The 24250-nt window shown below is 34.0% G+C and overlaps 1 protein-coding gene and 1 non-coding gene across 2 annotated transcripts; both read right to left on the bottom strand.

Moving 5' to 3' along the window:
• Positions 1-682: 682 nt before the first annotated feature.
• Positions 683-2075, bottom strand: LOC105784044 (zinc finger protein CONSTANS). Its single transcript, XM_012609811.2, has 2 exons — positions 1319-2075; positions 683-1224 (listed from the first exon to the last, which is right to left on the bottom strand). The coding sequence occupies exons 1-2, from the start codon at positions 1940-1942 to the stop codon at positions 1003-1005; spliced, it is 846 nt and encodes a 281-aa protein (XP_012465265.1). The 5' UTR covers positions 1943-2075; the 3' UTR covers positions 683-1002.
• A 21276-nt stretch (positions 2076-23351) lies between these two features.
• On the bottom strand, positions 23352-23458 carry LOC128036345 (small nucleolar RNA R71). Its single transcript, XR_008193143.1, has one exon. It is a non-coding gene; the product is annotated as a small nucleolar RNA R71 (small nucleolar RNA).
• Positions 23459-24250: the final 792 nt, after the last annotated feature.

The raw sequence follows: 24250 nt of genomic DNA, 5'->3' as shown, positions 1-24250 counted from the left end.
AGGGATTTTGATTCTTTTCAGTTGGAACTTGGAAGTACTCTAAAATGTTGACGTTTCATATGATCGACTGGCTATTAATTTAATTAAAATTAATATTATGCATAACATGTTAACATATTGCAATTTAGGATATCCTTTTTTTGGAGAAGTTTTCAAAATGTTATATGATGAGTAATTAGGCCCTCAATAATCAAAGGTATTATCTTGGGCTTAGGATGGTCCGGGTTTTATCTCCCAACACCGCACAACCCCGAGGGTTCATGAAGTGAGATCATCTAAATTCGTAGAGAAAGTATGTACCTGAAAAATACGTAGATAATTAATCGATAGAGTCACACACAATGTGAATCAAACCACCAACCAAAGTACAACTAGCCCAAATGATACCATGTCTCCTTGAAAAGGCTAACCATCCGCATCGTACACGACTCCATCGATTAATTATTTGTGTCTTCTAGGAATGTATCTTTTCACCGGGGCTCCCCCCCCCCCCAAAAACCTTTGGGCTCTTTGGAGAGTTTGGGAGAAAAAATTCAATAATACTTTATTTTTAAGGACCTAGCCGACTGATTCTTTGAAAACTTCTTGCGAGGGAGCAGGCCGCTCAACAGATTCCTTAAGTGAACGTCAAATAAAATCTACAACTGAAGGGAAAAGAAGAAGAAAAACGCTGGGAACGACGTCTGTTTAAGATGATAATGCACTAATTCACCACTGTTAAATTTCAGAATTACAGAACCTCGAAAGATATCAAACTAGTAAAAATCTTAGATGATGAGCACAAATGAATTACAAAATCTCTGACAGAGAGAGATTAAACTAGTAAAATTCTTAGGTGATGAGCACAAACTAACTACTACAAGGGTCAACAATCCCATCAATCATGGACTACCGTTAGAATAGGTTAGATCATCAGAAATATCAGGCCTAACCAACTCAAATCTCAAATTGGACTATTACTAACAGAATTTAGGATATTTGTTACGGGATTTTAATAGAGCTCTAATTTTTACCTAATGACTGCGTACTCGCCGCGCCTCTCGAATCGGATTGAAACTGAACCGTATCCTCCGGTTTGATGATCGGTTGGTCTTTCAGCACCCTCATAGAGTCAACAGAAACCGTCTCCTCCTCCTCCTCCTCCTCCTCCTCTGCTCTGCTCCGAGTCGCCAATACAGTACGGTAACCGCACCTCCGTTTAGGAGATGAAAGATCCAGATCGTCCTGCAAATAACAATGATAGATGAAAATTAATTAACAAATCCAAAAAAGGAAAGAATTTAAAATGAAATAACAAAGAGAAAACGAGGAAACCAACCTGAGAACGAAGATCTGAACCATTTTCTCTCAACCTTTTCAACGGAAACAAACTTGTCGATTTATAGATCTCTCTTTCGCCATCAGAGGATTCTTCGCTACTAGATGAACTTGAAGCCGGCGGAGGTGTATTTGCAACTGCAGACCACGGCACGACCTGATTATCTTCATCCTCCTCCACATCGTCATCGGAAACAGCTCCTCCATCGTTGCCTTCCCCGTCCTCATCATCGTTTTCTGCTTCGGTGTCTTCTCGATCGCCGCCGTCGACGCAGCTCTCGCAGACGGAGACCGTGTGACCAAGCTTTGAACCAGCGGCTCTCCATGGAGTGAGAGACTGGCACGCATGACAGAGAAGACACCTGACGTGTCTCGCTACCAGGAAGTTGGCTCCGTGCACTTTAGCATCGCAGTCCCAGCACAAACTTGCTTGGTCCGATTCACAATACGTCCTTGCCGCCAAATCACAGAGCTCACAGCTCTTCATTTGATCTACGAAAACAGAGAGAGATGCTTCCGCTCTTTCTTCTTCTTTCGTTTTCTCAGAGAATATTTCTCTTTCGATTTCTTTCAAGAATTTTCTCTTTCTTGGAGCGATTGAAAAAAGGGATGAGAAAAGAACCATCAACCCTGCTGTGGCTTATAGTAACAGCCTTCCTTTTGCTTTCAAATTACAAAGTTGCCTTTTAGAATAATACTCCCAGTATACCAACCATGCTGGCTGTGGCACCACCACTTCCAAAATATTGTGTTTACAAAATTATACTTGCATAATTTAAGTTCTCTTTTACTTTTTATACTTGTATAAATGTACAAAATTACCTTTTTCACCTTTGACCTTTATTATTTTTACTATTTTTTCTTATACCTCATACTTAAATTTTAGATCTTTGTGTTTAAAATTAAATTTAATTCTATAAATAAAGTAGTGGTGGTGTATAATTTTCAATCTTCTAATTAGATTTTTTTCAGGGCATAATTATCTAAAATTTTGTCTTAATTATTTAATACTGAATTAAGATTATTTACATTATACATAAAAGCCTATAATTAACTCAAAAATTTAAATAGAAATTAAAACAAAAATAATAATAATGATCTAAATAAGAGATATTTAATTTTATTTTCCTATCCTCTGTGACGTACATAAAAGGAAAAAAGGAATTTACTAAAGCTTGTCAAGTAAAATATGAATTAAAATAAAAAAGGGGGGCAAACATGTCATTTAGGGAATAGTACGGAAAGAGAAAAACTGTAGTGAGGTGTGGGAGCAGAAAACGATAAAAGCTGTGGTGTAACATATGCCACGTGTGAGAACAACAGCTTTTGTGGCATATAAATTAACCCCTTCCCTTCTGCTTCGGCCTTTGGCTCCGTTGCATTTGTTTGGAGAAAAGAAGATTTTATTTATTTATTTATTTATTTATTTAATATATTTTTTGAAGTAGCAGTAGTGTAGGACTGTTCTTTGGTTTACTTGGGTTAGACCGTGACGTGAGGCCACGTGGCATGAGTTGAGCGCCGAGATTCTGATTCTTCTTCCCTGTCCTTAAACGGTTGCAGGGTGGAGAGTAAGCCACGTGGCTTGGTGTTTGATTAGGATCCATGGCGTGTACTGTACGGCTGGTCTCCCGCTGTTTTCCCCATTTATATTGGTGGACTCTCTTTATCTTGATAACCGCTGTTGATAAATAAGTGGACGTGATTTTAACATTTTGCACTCCACTCCCCCATTATCTACTATAATACTAAATAATGTTATCATATCTCTTTGCTAGTTTTTTACCTTGTATTTTTTTTTAAATTTAAATTTTTTGAGTGAATTATAAGAGAAAGATAAAGCTTTAATAACAATGCGACTAATGAGGTTCGAACCCAAGCTACACTTGAGGCGATGGATATTTTATCCATTAGCCCAACACACGGAGCTCCATACAGTTATTTATTTAAATATATTTGTAAAAGAGTATAAACGAGGTTTTGGTTGAACTGATAAAATGAAAATATTGATAACAATGTTTTTCTTTTGGTAATGATATTTTAGGCTTAAATATCAAATATGTGTATTTTATATGAAAATATGAATAATAAAAACACACTTAGAGTAATATTTATTATTTTATAAAATGTAAATTTTATTTTATAATTCATGATTGAATTAAAATTCGTGGTTGATGAGTGATATTAATTCAGTAAAATATTTAAACAACAGTATAAATATATATTATTTTAATGATTTATTTTAAGTAATATTATATTTGTATTTATATGCTTAAGATGCCCTTATTTTGGTATAATAACTAAATAGAATAATTTGTTTATTCATATTTTTGGGTATTTGAGTTTCACTTCAACATTTAAATAAATTAATATGTATGATTTTTTTTAAAATTAATACTTGAATTTAACAATTGTAATCAGGTTAAAATTAAATGAAGTGGAGTAAACTCGATTTGTATGGCATGTGTGCTATGTGGCTAAACTCGATTTGTACATGTCATCCAATTTTAAAAGATCAATCTAGAAAACCCAAAAATACTAATTTAAAACATTAAAATGAGCCTTGAATAAATCAAAATTCGAAATGAATTCCCTGTTGAAGCCCAAGACTCCCTAACAAATATAAATTCAGTTAGTAGTCATTGGTCGGACGGTCCAATATCCAGAGGAGGGCTCATCACCGTCAATTCTTAATAAAAATCGATTTTACCGGTTTTTAAACAAAAATTTCAGTTGTCCATTCTTAATATTTTATTGCCTCTAATTCTCTAATTTTTGAGGATGCATCATTTGCAACCAACAAATTAAATAAAGTGGGCGGAACAAATTTCAAGTATATATCGAACATTCAAACATATCAGTTTTCCTGCGCTTAAGAAACACCAAATACCAGATGCAACTTGCATTGTATTTCGTGCTTTCACATTACATACTACCAGACTCAGATTGTAGGAAATGAGGAATGAGGAATGATAGACAAAGGAGTACTTAAAACCCTTTCTGCCATCTTATGTTGCAATACAATTTTGATTTTGTTTTCTGCTCCCCAAGGTTGCTTAGCTAGAGATAATATTACAATAAAAAGCTGCCTTACAGATGGACAAACTCTTGTTTCAGCTGGAAATAGGTTTGAATTGCGGTTCTTTAGACCATCAAGAGGCTCTAATGTGAGCAGATGTGTGGGGATGTGGTATGCTTCCAATCCACAAATAGTTTTTTGGGTTGCTAACAGAGAAACTCCAGTTTCAGATAGGACTGGAGTTTTATCTATTGCAGATGGCCAATTGAAGTTATCCGAAGCTTAACGATACTGGAAACTTCATTCTACTCGATGAACGGTTGAGGACAAATCTATGGCAAAGCTTTGATGATACCAACGTATACGTTTCTTTCTGTATGAAGATGGATGCAAAATTTTCATTAATTTCATGGAGCAGTGAAGAAGATCCATCACCAGGGAACTTCACGTTAAAGCAAGATCAAGGAGGAGGGGGCAGCTTGTTGTAATGGGAAAGAGTAGCGTTTACTGGAAACCAAGTAGAAATTGTGAGACTTATGGCACTGGACCAAAATGGGGTGATTATTGGAACATTTTCAAATATTTATAGTGTTCCAATACCTATAAATGAATGGGTGTAATTAATCAAAAGTTATATTATTTGATTTTTTTTAAAAAGAATTATAACTATTTAAATAATATTGTTTGAATAGTTATAATATTAAATGAATAATTATGTGTTTATTTTAAAGATATTATTATTCAGAAAGACACCTATTGAAATATGTCTATATGAAGAGACATGAAATTTCCTATAAATAAGAATGTGATTTCCTTTGGAAATCACACCAACAAGTTATAATATTCTTTCTTTCCTTATTTCATTTTCTAATATTATTAGATTATTCTATAAAGTATTACTGCAGAAATCCTTTGTAGAAATTGAGCTTCTTGTTATACATTGTTCAGTGCATAGTGGACTATTCTCGTCAGTGCAAAACGCAAATAGTCATTGGCTTCATTGTATCATCGAGGTTAATTTGCTTGGAACTCATTTGCACACCGAAGTTAGGTGGGGCGAATATAACCTTAAAGATAGTGACTTGATACACGCCTTGGAGCCTTGTCCTATTTCTTCTTTTTCTATTCGAGTTCCGTTTGTGTGTTCGAGATTTTCCTCACTGAAGATTTGTACTAACAATCATAAGATTACATTTCATGATGACTACAACAACACATGAAAGTGGAACACTAAGGGAGTTGGCTTCCAACTTTGTCAAACTTGATCGGTTTGATGATGGCAATTTTCGACAATGGCAGAAAAATATGCACTTCTTATTATCAAATTTGAATATTGCTTATGTTTTGGATACTCCAAGACCTGAAGAGAATGAAAATGAATCTGTTGCTGTAACTCGAGAAAGGAAAAAATGGGACAATGCTGATTACATGTGCATAGTCCATATATTGAATGGTTTATCTAATGGTTTGTTCAACACCTACCAAAACGAGGTCACCGCTAATGAATTATGGGACAAATTGGTGACAAGATACATGACCGAAGATGTTACAAGTAAAAAATTTCTTGTTAGTCGTTTCAATAATTATCAAATGGTTGATGGTCGTTCTGTTATGGAACAATTTCGTGATATTGAAAAGATGCTAAATCAATTCAAGCAATATGATATGAAAGCGGATGAAATGATTGATGTATCCTCCATAATAGACAAGCTTCTTCCATTTTGGAAAGACTTTAAAAGAAGTTTAAAACATAAGAAAGATGAAATATCTCTTGAGGCTTTAGCAAATCATCTTCATATTGAAGAAGAATATAGAATGCAAGATCAGAACCTAAATTCTGAAAATGTCAAAGTTCATGTTATGGAGGAAGTACAAACTACTAAACCATTCCAGAGAAAGTTTAAACAGACTGATAGAACACCTAAGTTCAAAAAGAAACAAAAGGGCTCATGCTATCATTGTGGTAAGCCGGGACATTTCAAGAATGAATGTCGATTTTTAAAGAAGAAATCATCTTCTAAGGCTGATAATAACAAAAAGTTAGTTGCAATGATATCTGAAATTAATATGGCACAATATGATAATACATGGTGGATTTATACCGGAGCAACCAAACATGTGTGCAAAGACAAAAACATGTTCACAAAGTTCACACAATGTGAAAATGACAATGTCTTGTACATGAGAAATTCTTCCACCGCAACAATCAAAAACAAAGGGTCTGTTGAACTACAATTCACTTCTGGAAAGGCTTTAACCTTAAATGATGTATATTATGTACCAGAAGTTAGGAAGAATTTAGTGTCTGAAAGTTTGTTGAATAAGTTTGGTTTCAAACTTGTTTTTGAGACAGATAAGTTTATTTTGTCTAATGGAGGAATTTTTACAGGGAAAGGGTATATGTATTAGAGTATATTCAAACTCAATATTATTAATAAGAATAAAAATACTATTTCTGCTTATATGGTTGAATCTTTTTATTTATGGCATTATAGATTAGGTCATTTGAATCATAGAAAATTGAATGACATGTATAAGTTAGATTTAATTCCTATTTTTAATAATAATATTGAAAAATGCAATGCATGTATGTTGACTAAAATTACAAGAAACCCTTTCCGTAAGGTTAAAAGGAAAACAAAATTGCTTGATTTGATACATAGTGATTTACGTGACATGCATAATACTCTTACATTAGGTGGAAATAAATATTTTGTTACTTTTATTGATGATTGTTCTAGATATTGTTATGTGTATTTATTGCATTCAAAATATGAAGTGCTTGATAAATTTAAAGTTTATAAATCTGAAGTTAAACTTCAGTATGAATCATTTATCAAGTGCTTAAGATCGGATAGAGATGGAGAATACTATAATCCAAGTTATTTTGAATCCACAGGAATTTTTCATCAAGTTTCACAACAAAATGGTGTAGCTGAAAGGAAAAATAGAGTTTTGACTGAAATGGTAAATTTAATGTTATCATATTCATGTCTTGGATAATGTTTTTGGGGAGAAGTTGTTCTAACAACTTGTCATATATTGAATAGAGTTCCTAATAAGGAAACTAAAATAACCCCCTATGAACAATGGAAGAAAAGGAAACCAAACCTTAATTATTTGAAGGTTTGGCGTTGTAGAACTATTGTCAAAGTTCCAACACCTAAGCGTAAGAACTTAGGTAAAAGATGAATTGAATGCATATTTATAGGATATGCATATAACAGCAAGGCATATAGGTTCATGATAATTGAACCAAATGATTAAATTTCAATTAATATTGTTATTGAATCAAGAGATGTTATTTTTGATGAAAATAGATTTAATTCTATTTCAAAACAATTACAAGAACAACAATTGATTCATTCTTCAAATGAGAATGAGATTCCATTGGAACAAATTGATAATAATGATGAATCTTGTTAAGAATTAATAAGTAAGAGGATTAAAAAGGTTAAAGATTTTGGACCAGATTTTATTATGTTTCTTATAGAAGGAAAATGTGAAAGTATATGCAATAGGATACCTTATTTTTATAATATGGAATCTGATCCTATTACATTTCAAGAGTTAATAAAATCTCAAGACTCTACTTTTTGGAAAGAAGCTATAAATGATGAGATTGATTCAATAATGGGAAATCAAACTTGGATCTTAGTTGATCTTCCATCGAGTTCCCAACTAATAGGTTGTAAATGGATCTTCAAAAAGAAAATGAAGGTCGATAGAACCATTAATAAATTTAAAGCAAGGTTTGTAGCCAAAGGTTTTACACAAAAACAAGGTATTGATTACTTTGATACCTATGCTCCAGTAGCAAGAATTGCTACAATTAGACTCTTAATATCACTTACCTCTACATATAATTTGGTTGTTCATCAAATGGATGTAAAAATTGCATTTTTAAATGGTGAATTGGAAGAGGAAGTGTACATGGAACAACTGGAAGGATTTTTTATTCTAGGACAAGAGCATAAAGTATGTAAGCTTGTTAAATCTTTAAGCACCAAAATAATGGCACCAAAAGTTTGACAAGGTTGTTTTAGCTAATGACTATAAAATAAATGAATCCGGTAAGTGCATATATAGCAAATTTGATAGTGGAAAAGGTGTCATAATTTGCCTATATGTAGATGACATGCTCATTTTTTGCACGGATTTGGAACAAATAGAAAACACAAAGAAATTCTTGTCAAACAACTTTGCTATAAAGGATATGGGTGTAGCAGATGTTATTCTTAATATTAAAATAACCCGAGATAAAAGCACTATAGCTTTATCACAATCACATTATATTGAAAATGTGCTTAAAACGTTTAATCTTTTCAACTATATACCAACATCTAGACTCATGGATCCTTAAATAAAATTAGTATCTAATGTTGGTAGGAAAATTGATCAATTGAAATATGCAAGTCTGATTGGTTGTCTTATGTACATAATGACTTGTACAAGACCAAATATTGCATATGTTGTTAGGAAATTGAGTAGGTACACAAGTAATCCAAGTAGTTTGCATTAGCAAGCTTTGAATAGAGTACTTAGGTACTTAAAGAAAACTATTAACTATGGATTGTGTTATAATGGATATCCTCTAGTTTTAGAAGGGTATTTGGATGCTAGTTGGATTACAAGTTTGGAAGATCATGCATCTACTAGTGGATGGATCTTCATTCTTAGTGGATGAGTCATTTCTTGGGGTTCCAAGAAACAAACATGTATTACTGATTCCACCATGGCAACAGAATTTATTGCATTAGCCGCTGCATCTAAAGAAGCAGAATGATTAAGAAATTTACTTTATGATGTACCTTTATGGCCTAACTCAATTTCACCTATTTCTATCCGTTGTGATAGTGAGGCTACTCTAGCAAAGTCATATAGCCAAGTATATAATGGAAAGTCTAGACATATTGGATTAAGACATAGCTATGTCCAACAATTAATCTCTGATGGAGTGATCACTATTAATTATGAGAGGTCAAGTGAAAATTTGGCTAATCCTTTGACAAAAAGTCTTGTTAGAGATGTAGTAAAAAGGATCTCAAAAGGGATACGACTAAAGCCCATTAATTAAAGTCACCCATGATGGAAACTCGACTCAAAGCTTGGTATAATGTCAAGTCTTAAGTTCAATGAGACAAAGTACACTATTAGTAAATGACTGTTATCACTATAAATAAATCCATCCTAAGATTAAATTGCTAGGTACCTGTAATGATAAGGAAATGACGAGTAATGTACTCTTAATGGACCCATAACATAAATATGTTAGAGTGTTATAATTACGGGAACACTTTTGATAGGATCTACCTATGTGAGTGGAAGTGTGGCCGCTTCTAAGAGCTCAAGGGCTTGGCTCTGACAACACTCATGAAAAAAGGACATAGACATATGGCCATAATGGTGTCCCTAGATACTATGCATTGACTGATGTTGAAATCATTGTGTGAGATGTGTTCGGTTAATCAAATGGAATAGTTGGTCCAAAGCTTAGTCTACCATGCAATTTCGATTAACTTTAACATGTTTACACTAAGTGAAGGTTCAATCGTAAGATACCTTCATTTATGCAAATTGATTTTCAAGAACATCAAAATCTAAAATATTTTGAAAATGGGGGGAGATTGTTGGAACATTTTCAAATATTTATAGTGTTTCAATAACTATAAATGAATAGGTGTAATTAATCAAAAGTTATATTATTTGATTTTTTGAAAAAGAATTATAACTATTTAAATAATATTATTTGAATAGTTATAATATTAAATGAATAATTATGTGTTTATTTTAAAGATATTATTATTCAGAAAGACACCTATTGAAAGATGTCTCTATGAAGAGACATGAAATTTCCTATAAATAAGAATGGGATTTCATTTGGAAATCACACCAACAAGTTATAATATTCTTTCTTTCCTTATTTCATTTTCTAATATTATTAGATTATTCTATAAAGTATTACTGCAGAAATCCTTTGTAGAAATTGAGCTTCTTGTTATACATTGCTCAGTGCATAGTGGACTATTCTCGTCAGTGCAAAACGCAAATAGTCATTGGCTTCATTGTATCATTGAGGTTAATTTGCTTGGAACTCATTTGTACACCGAAGATAGGTGGGGCAAATATAACCTTAAAGATAGTGACTTGATACACGCCTTGGAGCCTTGTCCTATTTCTTCTTTTTCTATTCGAGTTTCGTTTGTGTGTTCAAGATTTTCCTCACTGGAGATTTGTAATAATAGTGATTCAATGTACTTCAGTTTCAATTGTGATATTAATATAAGTGAAATAAGCTTGGTGACAACTAATGGCATCTATAGTGTTGTTAAAGTCGATCTAGAGGCTTGAACATTCGTCATCCAAGTGAAAGTAGAAAAGGAAGATAATTGTGCTGCTCTGCATTCATCAGCGAACAAAATTCTACAGTTTAATCAAACATCACCATTCAATGTGACCAGCAGCTTCAGTGGTGAACTTGGCAACATAACTTCACATTCGACTTGAAATGAAATTGGAAATGGACAAAGAAGGTGCCTTTTCAATGACAGCTATCATTGAGATGGTAGAGTCTTTTTATAAAAGCAAGCCACTCCCTTTGATCCTTAGAATATTACTGCCAATTGAGACGACCTTTTTGTGTGCTGCAGTTTTGATTTACCTATGGAGAATAAAGGTGGTAAAGAGGTGAGGTAAGTGTTTAACATAAAAGAAAAAAATGCTTTTAACAATGATTATAGCTGCACTTGCCAAAATGATTGTTACTTTTGATGAATTAAGAAAAACAAAGTTGTTCTTCATATGTATGACACTAAGAGAGGGGTTAAAGAGTTAATAGACTTGAACCAATTCATGGAAGAAGATCATGGGACGAGCATAGACATACCTTTCTTTGACTTCGAAAGCATACTAGCTACAACAAACAATTTCTCAGAAGAAAACAAACTTGGAAAAGAAAGGTTTGGGCCTGTTTACTTGGTACTAACATTTCATTTATTGTTTGATGTTATGTTGCTCGAACTCTTATTTTTCTTGAAGTATTCAAGTCTGACACATCAATACGAGGATATCGTGAAAAAACATAAAAAAAAGTCTAATCATAAATGGGTCAAACACATACCCATATCTAACACTTGCATTCGAAGCATGAGTAACTTAGCTTTGATGGTTCTATTATCTTATAAAGGCTATGAAATGATCCCAAGGTAAATTTTCAGGTGGTGAAGAGGTCACTGTAGAGAGACTCTCGAGTGTTTCAGGACAAAGCTTGGAGGAATTTAAGAATGAAGTGATGTTGATCGCTAAACTTCTACGTAGGAACCCTGTGAGACTACTGAGATATTGCATTAGAGGAGAGAAAAAGATTCTTCCCTATGAATATATGCCCAACGAAAGCTTAAGACTCTTTGCTATTTGGTATGTAGCTGTTGAAACCTTGATTGTTATCTTATTTAGATTATAGGGTGAATGATATGTGTTATGGTGTTTGATGAAAAACTTTTAAAGGTGAATCATCAAGTTAGCAATTGGATTTGGCAACACGTTTCTACAACATTTTGGGAATTGTTAGAGGAGTGCTTTATATTCACCAAGATTCGAGGTTAAGAATCATTCACATGGATTTGAAAACTAGTAACATACTATTAGAAGTAGAGATGAACTTGAAAATATCCAATTTCGGCCTTGCGAGGATGAACCAAGTATTGGTGTGTGAGAATAAAAATGAATTTATGAGAAATTAACGAAAGCTTCAAAGTGTCTATCAATGTTACTTTCTTTAAGGTTCTATTCGCCTCCACCTATATTATGGTGTGTAAAAGAGTTACTGGCAAATAAACCTCGAGAATACAATGAAGCCCAATGACTTCTACATTTTGCACTGACGGAAACAGTCCATTGAACACTAAGCGGAGCATAGCAAGGATATCCCTTTTTATAAAAAAAATTTACTGCATAAATTCTTTACAAAACAATCTAGGAATATAAAAGATGGTGGGAAAATAGAAAAAAACTTTTGATGTGTTTTTCTGGTGTGTCAGACAGATGAAATTTGGCTCCTATTAGAACACAGCTATTTAAATGGATAGTAAAATCTTTTAACAATAATCATAATTATTTAATAGATGCAAGGGCGAAGCCATAAAATTTTTGTGGGGGGTCAAAATTAAATTGTATATTTTTACAATAGTAAAAATGCAATTTCACCATTTTAATATCTATATCTTTATAATTTTTAAAGGTTTAAATCAAATTTTTATCATTTTTAGGGGGGCCAAAGTGTAATTTTATCTTTACTAATTTAAATTTTTATAAATTTTAAATGAGCCTAAATGGAAAACTTTCCATTTTAGGAGGGGTCGGGGCCCCTGCTAGCCCCTGGCTACACCCCTGAATGGATGTATCCCTGTATAATCATGATTCATTGTTAATAATTAAGTAATATAATTTTTGAATTTAAGAGACATAATTCATTACTATGAAATGTGATCACTCTTGGTTAATAACCAAGTATTGCGAGGTTGAACCAAGTATTGGTGTGTGAGAATAAAAATGAATTTATGAGAAATTAACGAAAGCTTCAAAGTACATCAATTTCACTTTCTTTAAGGTTTTATTCGCCCCTACCTATATTATGGTCTGCAAAAGACTTACAGATAAATGAAACTCAAGGATACAATGAAGCCCAATGACTGTTTACGTTTTGCACTGACGGAAACAATCCATTGAACACTGAGTGGAGCATAGCAAAGATATCAATTTTTATAAAGAATTTATGCAATAATTCTTTATAGAAAAATCTAGGAATATAAAAGATAGTGAGAGAATAAAAAGAAACTTTGTATCTATGTTTTTGGGTGTATCATACAAATGAAATTTCACTCCTATTTATAATACGCCTCATGTCTCTTCATAGGGATATAACTACCCAAATGGATAGTCATATTTTAGCAATAAACATAATTATTCAAGAAAAAGTAAATATCTATTGAATAATTATGACTATTTGTTAATAATCAAGTGTCATAACTTTTGAATTTAAGAGACATAGTTCATCATTATAAATAGTGACAACTTCTTTTTGGGTGGAAAAAAATTACAACTAAAATAACAAACATTAAGAGTAAAACATCGAGATAAACATTAAGAGTAGAACATCGAGATAGGGTCCTCCATCAATCTTAAACCAGTTCTTCTGTCTTGTATTATTTTAACAATCTTGTCTGCGACTATATTCTCTTCTCAAGAAATATGCTTAATACTCTAGTGACTTAGGAGTTTCAATAATGAATGAATTCTCATTACCAAGGCCAAATTGGAGCTCTCGCGATCACTAACCTGAATGATGTTGACTGCTTCAAGACTATTTGTCTGAATTAAGACTTTCTTGCCATCTAGTGTAAGTTTCAATCCACCTGAAATGCCCGAGAGTTTAGAGTTAAGTACAACACAATTGTCTAAATATCTGTTAAAACCAATTATCCATCTCCTACTTTGGTCACACAAAATCCCACTTGTTGCGGCGAACGCATCTTTTGCTCTAACCAAGCCATCTGTATTCAAGCTTATCCAACTATTAGGCAAAGGAATAACAATCGATCTTGAAGGCTTGAGCGTATACGGGTTCGTCACAGAAACAAATTATTTTACCCAACTGAGAGACTTTGATAACTATGTCAACATTCCAAGACATACCTTGAAAGATGTAAAGGTTCCGATTATTCTAAATGCGTCAGATAATAATCTCAAATAAGCATTTCCAATTAACTCCTCCCATGAAAGCATCAGATTGTTTATTGTTGAGATTCTGCTCCATCCATTCTTGGAAAGTACTTGAAAAAAATTTACCTGTTTGAATTAACTTATTCCAGATATCTCTAGCTGTATTGCAATATCAAAGAACATGCAACATATTTTCATACTCATGCCCACAAATTCTGCAAGCAGGACCCATTCCTATTCCTCTTTTTGTCTTCTCTGCATTAGTTAGTAGTCGTTGCTTAAGGGACAACCATATGAATACTCTAACCCTTTGTGGACCTTTAAACTTCCATGATAGCTTCCAGGATGCTTCCTTCAAATTCCATTACCCTTCTTGTAGCTTCTCATACGCACTTTTAATAGAAAAATAACCAAATGGAGTACCTTCCCAAATAACCCTGTCTGTGCCAAAATTTGGCTGAGGTGGTGGAATCCCACAATTTGCTGAATGACCTCTTCTGAAACCCAAAACCGAATAAATTCTAAATTCCAGTCACCATTCTCTATAGTCACATCACTAAGAGTATATTTCATATCTAGATTAGAATTAAGAACTATTTTTCTACACATAAGCCCAATATTTAGAGCCCAAGGATCATTTTAACAGTTAATACTCCTACCATCTCCAACAGACCAATGGAGGTTTTCTTGAATAAGAGGTCAAACTTGTGAAAGCGATATCCATAAAAAAGAACTTTGTCCTTTCGATAATGTCTCTAGTAAACCACTTTAAACCCTATAATTTGATCGTAGGACACTAACCCACAAAGAAAAAGAATTAGACACAATGTTAAAACCCAATTTCATCATAAATGAAGTATTATGATCACAGAATGACTTTATACCAATCCCACCATGTAATTTGGGTTGGCAAACCAAATCCCAACCGACCAAGGCTATCTTTTTAGAACGACTAGAAGAACCCCAGATGAATTGTCTAATAATACATTCAATCTCATTGCACAAACCTTTTGGAATTATCATCGATTGCATAAAGTAGTGAGGTATTGAGAGCAAAACTGACTACGCTAAAGTTATTCTGCTAGCTAGAGAGAGCTATCTAGCATCTCAACTACACAATTTTCTGTGCATCTTGTCCACCATAAAGTGCACAATTTTATTAGTTACCTTGTTATCGAAGAGGAGAATTCCTAAATACGAACCAAGATTTCGAATCGTCTAAAACCCAAGCGACCTGCTAATGCACCTTTTAAGAACTTCCTCAACCCCTCTAGAAAAGAAAATTCTTGATTTTTGCATGTTAACCTTATGACCTGAATAAACATAAAAACATATTCAACACTTCTTTAAGGACTCTCACTTGATTTTCTTCCGCCTTTCCAAAGAGAATGAAGTTATCTTAAAAAAAAGATGAAAAAGAGATGAAACTATGATAACTCTTGAAAAGAGTTATATTTCATGCCTTTAGACTTAGCTAATTGCCTGTAAGTACATTTAGTTGCACTTTAGGACATTTCATTAGTATTTTTCCTTAATCATCGCATTAGGAGTTTGGACTATTTTTAGATGTTATCCGTTACTTTTAATTGCCTGTGGAAGGGCTGTGTTTGGTGGATTTACAGGTGTAGGATAAGAAATAAGAAATAAATGAGTGAAGGTTTGTTGGGGCAAAAGGGTGGACAGTTTGTTAACTTGTATGCCGTGGAAATTCGTGATTCCAAAAGGAAGACCGAGTCAACACTCAATGCATACCAGTTTTAGCCCAACTGTATTTGTACTAGAAAAAATTTTCCTAGAAAAGATGAGACGATAAATCATGAGCTGTTGGTTTTTATCCTAGAAAAAGAATTTAAAAAGAGGAAAAAGATCATGAGATAATGAGTTGATAACCACTTATCTTAAAGGTAGGGATTTTAAACCAAAAAGAAAATCTAAAAAAGAGGAAAGGATAATATTTGGTTGTTGGATTTATCCTAGGGAAAAGCCTATGAAAAGCCAAAGGAGGAAACCTAAAAAGACAAACGGAATAAGAGGGGAACAAGAAAAAAATGAGAGATCCTTAGGCAAAAATAGAGGGTAGCGGCTGAGTAGAGAAGGAAAGAGAAAGACGAAGGCAATCCCTCTCAGCCACCATAGGACATTACGCGTTGGAGTGTGAACTAGACACGCGAAAGCTATCTTTCTGAAGTCTTTCAAATTTCTTACTTTGTTCTTCCGTGAATTGAATGATGAAAATGGTGTTGGATAATATTTTGGTGTTGAATTTTATTTTCCAACCCATGAGCTAAATCTCATAGGGTTGGGATTACTTTGATAAAACCTTTATTTTTCTTTAATGGATGAAGCATAAATCTGCATTAGGTTACTATTTTATTCAAGTTATCTTATTTCTAAATTGTATGTGTGCAATCGCTAGACATAGTCGATTGTGCGACATATCCTTAAATTAATCTAATTCTGGAAAGGTTGGATTAGTCAGACCGTGGTTCAATGATATAAACAAGTACTCGACAGATACTTGTAGTGGATTCTAGACATAGAGCACGATCATATAGAAGAAAACAATATAGGATGCCATGCTAAAGGCCTATAGACATATATCACCACCAGTAAGGTAACTTGAGGTTTTTGCTCTCGAAAGAAGCATACCACATTAGAACTCTCTGAGCAGCAGATTAAGTACGATTTTGCTGATGCATTATTGATGGTAAGGGTAGATTCCTAGTAATCCCGGCAGTCCAAATCAAAATCGTATATCCCTAATCCTTTGTTGTAGTATCTTTACCATAGAATTCTTAGTTGTTTATTTGTTCATTTATATATAATTTTATTTACGCAATCATTATCGTAATTGTCACTGTATTTTTACTCTTGAAATTGCCATTGCATTCTTATTACTAATTTGCCATAGCATTTCATTATAATAACTTAACCATTTTTGTGCCTAAATCCGATCCTCGTGGGAACGATACTCACTCATCACTTTATTACTTGAATCGACACGTATACTTGCATAAAATAGCACATAATTTTACACGCGACAAACTATTCTAGACAATCAAATAGTAGACCATCTACTAGTGTCCATAGTTGCACGAATACCATGCCCCAACCACTCCATGCATAAAAAAAGGTACGCGAAAGTAGGCATCTTGATGAACTTCTCTTGCCGACCTGAACTTCTGAGTTGGCACACCATTCTAAAGAATCTGCATAGAGGAACTAGACATAGCTAACATAATAACATTACAAAGTAAAATAGGAATACATGCAGCCTAGAAGGAATCATCTATGAAATCTTAGTGGACATAATTGTAAGCTTTCTCGAGTTCGATTTTGATGGCCATCTACCTTTTATTCTTCTGCTTACTTCTCATGGAATGAATGACCTCTTGAGTAATAATGATATTATCATTTATATTCCTCCCTACTACAAAACCAGCTTGTTCAGCCCCAATAATATTCGGAAACACAACCTTAAATCTATTAGCAATGACATTCATCATCAATTTGTAGAGGACAGAGCAAAGACTGATAAGTCGCAAATGGGTGAAGCTTTTTGGATTTTGGACCTTAGGAAAGAACAATAAGGGAATTATTAAGATCAGGATCATTGTTATCCCCAAGAGAAGATTCTTTTAACCCAATCACAAATAGAAGGACCAACATACTCCCACTGACTCTGATAGAACAAAGCATGAAACCCATCACTTCCCAGGGCCTTTAAGGGGGCTATATCAAAGAGAGCCACATTGATTTCCTCATCAGAAGCTGGTTTGCTAAGAAATTGAACACACACGGCTCTGAAGGTGGAAAGGAACCAAAATGTAAATTGCACATGCTACCCGGATGCTCACCGTAAAGACTCTTATAAAAATTAACTGCCTCTTGTTTCAACACTTCTTTATCCAAAATCCAATCCCTCGATTCATTTTTCAAAGTATCAATATGATTATGCTTTCTCCTCTACAATGTTCTTCTGTGGAAGAATTTAGTATTTCGATCTTTGAAGGATAGCCAATTGCACCTAGCTTTTTTGCGCCATAAGAGTTCCTCATTATGTAATACAAATTCCAACTCTTCTCTAACCTTAAGTTCCACTTGATCCAAATAAATCGAACTCCCATGATCAAGAACTTTTTGGATGTTACACAATTTCCGGATCAGCTGATTCTTACGAGAAATAATGTGATCATACACCACCTTATTCTAAAACTTGACTTGACCAATGAACGTGGAATGGGCTTCCGACATGTTTCTAGAGAATGACCATTTCTCCTTAACAAGGTTAGAAAAGGTCGGGTGTTCGACCCAACCTGCTAAGAAGTGAAAGGGCCGCCCAAAAGTAGACTGATGATGTGGCATCAGATATAATCTCATAGGTCTGTGGCCTGATTTGAGCCGTGGTAAATGGGTAACTCTAGAATATGGAAACCTAATATTCCAAACATAATTGCAAATTGCTCTATCTAACCTTTTAAAGACTCATTCTCTATGCCATATGAAATTCAGACCACTAAACCCCAAATCATGAAGGTGCGTACAATCCATGAAGTCATCAGAGAGGGAGCATATTTTCCTAATGACCCGCCCCCTCTCTTCTCACAAAAAGAAAGAATGACGTTAAAGTCTCCATTAGCTTACTATGGAGTCCCATCCATCAGAATAGTACTTTTCAAATCGTCCCATAATTGTCTACTTTTTCTACTATCTGGGTTCCCATAAACAAAGGTAACAAGGAATGATCATTTAAATGAATTACCAAAACTCTAAGTAAAATGAATTGAGGGTGATTTTTTAGAATTTCTACAAAATCTAAATCTCTCCACCTAACCTAAATACCACTAGAAAAACTAATTGCTTCCACACGATAGGAATATTAAACACCAAGTTTAGCAATAAATGAATCCGCTTACCCTTGTTTCCAATAGACCAATTAAATTCGGCTTATGCTCCCTATTATACTCCCAAAAAATACGTGGGAACTTTACACTGGTACACCACTGACAATTCCAACAAAAAATAATATAATTCATAAACATATGGACAAAAAGTAAGGAATCAACTGTTAATGCACTATGGTAGACCCAACGCTGCCATTATGCCCCTCAGAATTTCGAAGATCAACAGCATCTCCAAGCGCAACTTTAGAATTAATAAGGTTTATCAGGGAATCGATGGCCTCCGGTAAAGGAATTTGTGAATTTTTAAAACTTTTGAAATGACCTCCATTTTCTCAGATCGTACGATTAAACGAAACTTCAAATTTGCTACTCCCACTTTTACTCTCCAAACCACGACTTTTGGAAGCAAGATTAGATTTGCTACCATCACCCACACAACCTCTATTATTCCTTTAGGGGTCCGAGTCATTTTTATTTTTGAAAACCATAGTCTAGTGGCACTTGGGATCAAGATAATTTGCATCTAAAATGACAATTGATTCATTGGGACCATCAAACACGGGATTATTGTGAACAGAGTTATTCCCCATGGCTTCTATAGAGTCTGTATCAACATTAAAAATTTCCTACGCAGGGAGAGTGCTAGTAAAAAATTCATTACAATTAACAAAAGGTGTACATGATTTAAAGTTTTTGTCCTGCTTCTGATCCACTAAAGCAGCGCAAGGGGAAGGTCTAATAGTGAGAGGAGTAAATGGTTTACAAATTTAATATTGTTATTCTACTCCCAACCCTTTCACTATCAACCATTTTTCCTTCAAGACCCGATTTTTTAAAAACAACTTGCAATCCACTCGAACCAAATGGGTTTGCAAATTTTGGGTTGTTAGAATCCTTAACCAAGGCCTCCTTCCTTATCCCATTTCCCTTGGCCTTTAATGCCCTAAAAAATTCTTTTTGTTGAAACTTAACCCCTATTTCTTCAATTTGAGCCATATCCTCCAGATTCTTTCCAAAATCTATCATTGTCAACGACTCAAATCAAGAGCCTGACTATTTGTTTGTCGAAATTAACGCCTTATTTCCATTGTTGTCCATTTGATTTTGCTTAGCCCTCAGTTCAACGATATCCAGTGGCCATAAGGAGACTCTTACACCATCATCGTCGCATCTGCTTTCTCTGCTTCCACCGTCGCCTTGTTTAATTTTTCCGTCAAAGGGGTATTTTCATTTTCCTTACTAGTAAAGATGTTAAACTCTGCCATTACAAAAGGGCATGGATTTTTAACCTGACCATGGCGACACATGCAAAACAAACCACCGGTAAGGCTTCAAACTCCACCCTTTAGATTTTGTCGTTAACCAACACCTATGATATAAGTGGTTTATCTAAATCTACATGCACAACCATCCTTGTGAATCTACCCCTGGTTCTATTATCTGTTTTCAAATCTAAATGAGCCACCTTGCCAACCGGACTCCCAATTTCTCCAGAATCCTTCTCTTGTATAAAAAGCCTCGCAAACTAGGAAATTAGATCTAAGTCAAAACCATACTTGAAAAGTTTTTTGAGGGATTAAAGTTTGTTGTCTAAGGCTGGACAGTGACATAGTGCCCAAACACCACCTAAGGTCCCTAAGACAGCACCATATCATAATCTCTCTTGTTTTGGAATCTAACAAGGAAATACCCATTTTCCACGTCATTAGATGAAATGGTTGGGATGGTTTTCAAAGGATTGAAATCCAAATGAGAAGTGTATGGTGTTCAATGTTTCTCCCTAATAATTTCACTACTACAGTAGTGGCCATATCCTTAACCAGAAGGTGTTGAATTTGCTCTGAGAAATCAATTGTCGGAGTACCATTAACATTGGATTGCATATCTCTTTCTACAAATTCAAAGTTCTTATTGTCTAATATGTCGGAGCCTAAAAAGGTCATCGAACTAGGAGACCTTCCGTTTAAGAATTTATCCTTCTAAGAGGAGCCTGTCACTGGGATCGGATCTACAACCATATTTTCATCAAGATCTTCTCCAATATCCTTAAATTTGAACTTTTTTGTATTACTATCATCATTGGCACCAACACCACCCCCTCATTCATTAGAAAAAACTAGATCGTTCATCAGAAAAAAAAAAGAAATTACTTTATTATAAACTTAATGGTTTAGTAGACTTTTTCTTTTAGTACTTGGATCAAGTTCGTAAAAAGTAATATTGACAACTTTGGGTTAGTAACCAAGTGATAACTTTTGGTTACTTATAACTTTTCATTTGCAGCTATTGGAACACCATATATATTTTGCAAATGTTCCAACAATCTCCCCTCCCCTACTTTCAAAATATTCTAGATTTTGATAATATTGGAAATCAATTGCATAAATTAAGGTGTCTTATGATTGAATCATCACTTAGTGAAAACATGTTAAACTTAATCGAAATTGCATGGTTGATAAACGATAAAACTAACATATTTTCATCCCATTCTTAATGTGTTTTTGGATTATTATTTATTCAAATTGGTGAATTTGATGCTCCTAATCCCTTTAATTCATGTTTTTATACTTAGGTTAGCATTTTGGAGCAAAAAAAGGGAAAATCGGAGAAAAAGAGCATATTTCAAGAGCCATACGGGCTAGACACACGCCCATGTGCCAGCCTATGTCAATTTCGCACATTACTTCCTAAACACGCGGAAAAATACAATTTTTAGGCTTTTTAAGCATTCTAAAGTCTATAAATATCAAATAGAATAAGAGATATGGGGGCCATCAGAGAAGATCGAAGAAAACACTCAAGGAACACCATTAGAGCCACTTTTGAAGCAGATTTCCATCAAGATCGAAGACCTCCTTTTAATTTCTTCTGAATTTTTTATGAGTTTCTTTGTTTCTTGTGGTTTTTCTGACTTTGAGATGTTTTTATTCAGAATTATAAACTAATCCCGTAAATACCTAGGGGGATGAAACCTATGACGAATTCTATCATTTAATTTCTATTTTACATGATAAATACTTGATTCTTGTTCTCAATTATGTGTGCTTATTTCTTGTTTTAATATTTCTGGGATATTAATTCATGTTTAATGTGCTTAATTCAGTGAAGCAAAAGTCTTTGTTTCAGAGTAGATCTAGCATAACTGAGTAGAGCTGCATGCAATCTTAGAAATAGGACGACATAAATCTACTGAATTAGAGTCAAATCTAATAAGAGAATCCATAGATTGAGTTAATGCGACAATAGGGGTTTTAATTAGAAAGAGATTTTAATTAATCAACCTAGAGTCAATTGTTTCTACTCTCGAAAGAGATATTAGCATAATTTAGGGATTTCTACGGATCAAGACACCAAGTGAATAAATCGTTTAAATCAAATTAATAATAATAGAAGGATTTTAGGTGGATTCTTTCCTGGGTTATTGTCTCTCTCATTAGTTATATTTCGATTATTTTCCTGATTCGTTCTCTATTACGTTCTTAGTTAAATTAGTTTAGTAATTTTAGATGAAAACTTATCGCTCCAAACTATCGACTAAATAATAAGAAAACAGTAATTACTAATAATTTTAGTCCTCGTGAATAAGATATCTCTACTCACCGTAGCTATATTATTGTTCGATAGGTGCGCTTGTCTTTGTCATAAATTTTAGTTAGTGCAGAATATGATATCTCCCATTCATCAAGTTTCTAGTGCCGTTACCGAGGACTAAAATATTAGGAACACTTTATTTTTATTAATTTAGCCATTTTTTATATTTTTATTTTTATTTTTATTTTTATTTTTACATTATAATTTTTCTTTTGTTTGCTTCTAGTAGGTTCCTTTAGTTTATGACTAGAAGAAACTCGTCGGGACCATTACTTTTCGATACTGAAATTGAAAGAACTGCTCGTAGAAATTGTAGAGAAGTAAGACAAAGTCGACAAATTATAGTAGACGAATAAGAGGACATCATTATTACTATGGAGATGGGTGATAATCAGAATATTCGGCTACCTCTTGTAGTTGAAGAAGCTCTTGTTCCTTATACTATGTACGATTATGCCAAGCCCACTCTGACTGGCGCTGAATCGGGTATTGTTAGACCCACCATTATTGCAAATAATTTTGAACTAAAGCCGAACACTATTCACATGGTACAACAGGTTGTACAGTTTGATGGTTTGCTAGACGAAGATCCAAATACTCATTTGGCTAATTTCTTGGAAATCTGTGACACTTTTAAGATAAATGGCGCCATTGATGACGCCATTCATTATGGTTATTCCCTTTCTCGTTGAGGAACAAAGCTAAATAGTGGTAACTCTTTACCACGAGATTCTATCACTACAAGGGCTCAAATAACCGAGAAATTTTTGCTAAAGTTCTTCCCATTGGCTAAAACATCTAAGTTGAGGAATGACATCTCTACCTTTGTGCAGATCGATTTAAAGAATTTATATGATACATGGGAGAGATGCAATGACTTATTGAGAATGTGCCCTCACCATGGGTTACCTTTATGGCTACAAGTTTAAACCTTTTTATAACGATTTGAATCCTTCAACTAGGTAGTTAATCGACGTAGCAGCCGGTGGAACACTTAACAATAAAACACCCGAAACGACTTATGAATTTATTAAAGAGATGACACTGAATAATTATCAGTGGCAGGTCATGAGGACAAAACCGATGAAAGCAACCGGTGTCTTTAATTTAGATGAAGTCATCATATTATCAAACCAGGTAGAAGTACTTCATAAGAAAATTGATGGTTAATATATTTCTACACAGGTACATCTAGTGATGCAATCCGATACAAATGGAGATGGAATAAAAAATCCAGAATGTTTACCCTTCACCCTTAGAACAGGGAACGAACAAATCAATTATATGGGTAATAATTATAGGTCTCAAAATAACTCTTATAGTAATAAATATAATGCAGGTCGGAGAAACCATCGCAATTTCTCTTAGGATGGTCAAGGAAATAAGATAGCACAACCCCTTCCAGGATTCCAACAACCACCTTATCAGCAAGAGAAGAAGCCAAACCTTTAGGAGATGTTGACAAAGTTTATTTCAATGTCAGAAACACGTTTTCAAAACACTGATGCAACACTGAAAAATCAACAAGCATCGATTCAAGGGCTCGAGAACCAAATAGGTCAGCTTGCTAAGTCAATTTCAGAAAGACCACAAGGTAGCTTACTTAGTAGTACTAAAATTAACCCAATGGAGCAACTTCATGCAATTACTGTTTGAGATGAATAAGGGAGAGTTGAATCTGAACAAGAACCAACGCAAG

Source organism: Gossypium raimondii, chromosome 13, assembly GCF_025698545.1.
Source record: "Gossypium raimondii isolate GPD5lz chromosome 13, ASM2569854v1, whole genome shotgun sequence".
NCBI classification, from domain to species: domain Eukaryota; kingdom Viridiplantae; phylum Streptophyta; class Magnoliopsida; order Malvales; family Malvaceae; genus Gossypium; species Gossypium raimondii.
Note: the sequence above shows the minus strand (reverse complement) of the source record. Positions and strands in the feature narration are given on the sequence as shown.

What these genes read in the sequence shown, in the direction of transcription:
- LOC105784044 (XM_012609811.2), bottom strand. Translation starts at nt 1,942, where the DNA reads ATGGTTCTTTTCTCATCCCTTTTTTCAATCGCTCCAAGAAAGAGAAAA. An exon ending in GTTCAGATCTTCGTTCTCAG is followed by an intron (nt 1,225 to 1,318) that starts GTTGGTTTCCTC and finishes TGTTATTTGCAG; the next exon opens with GACGATCTGGATCTTTCATC.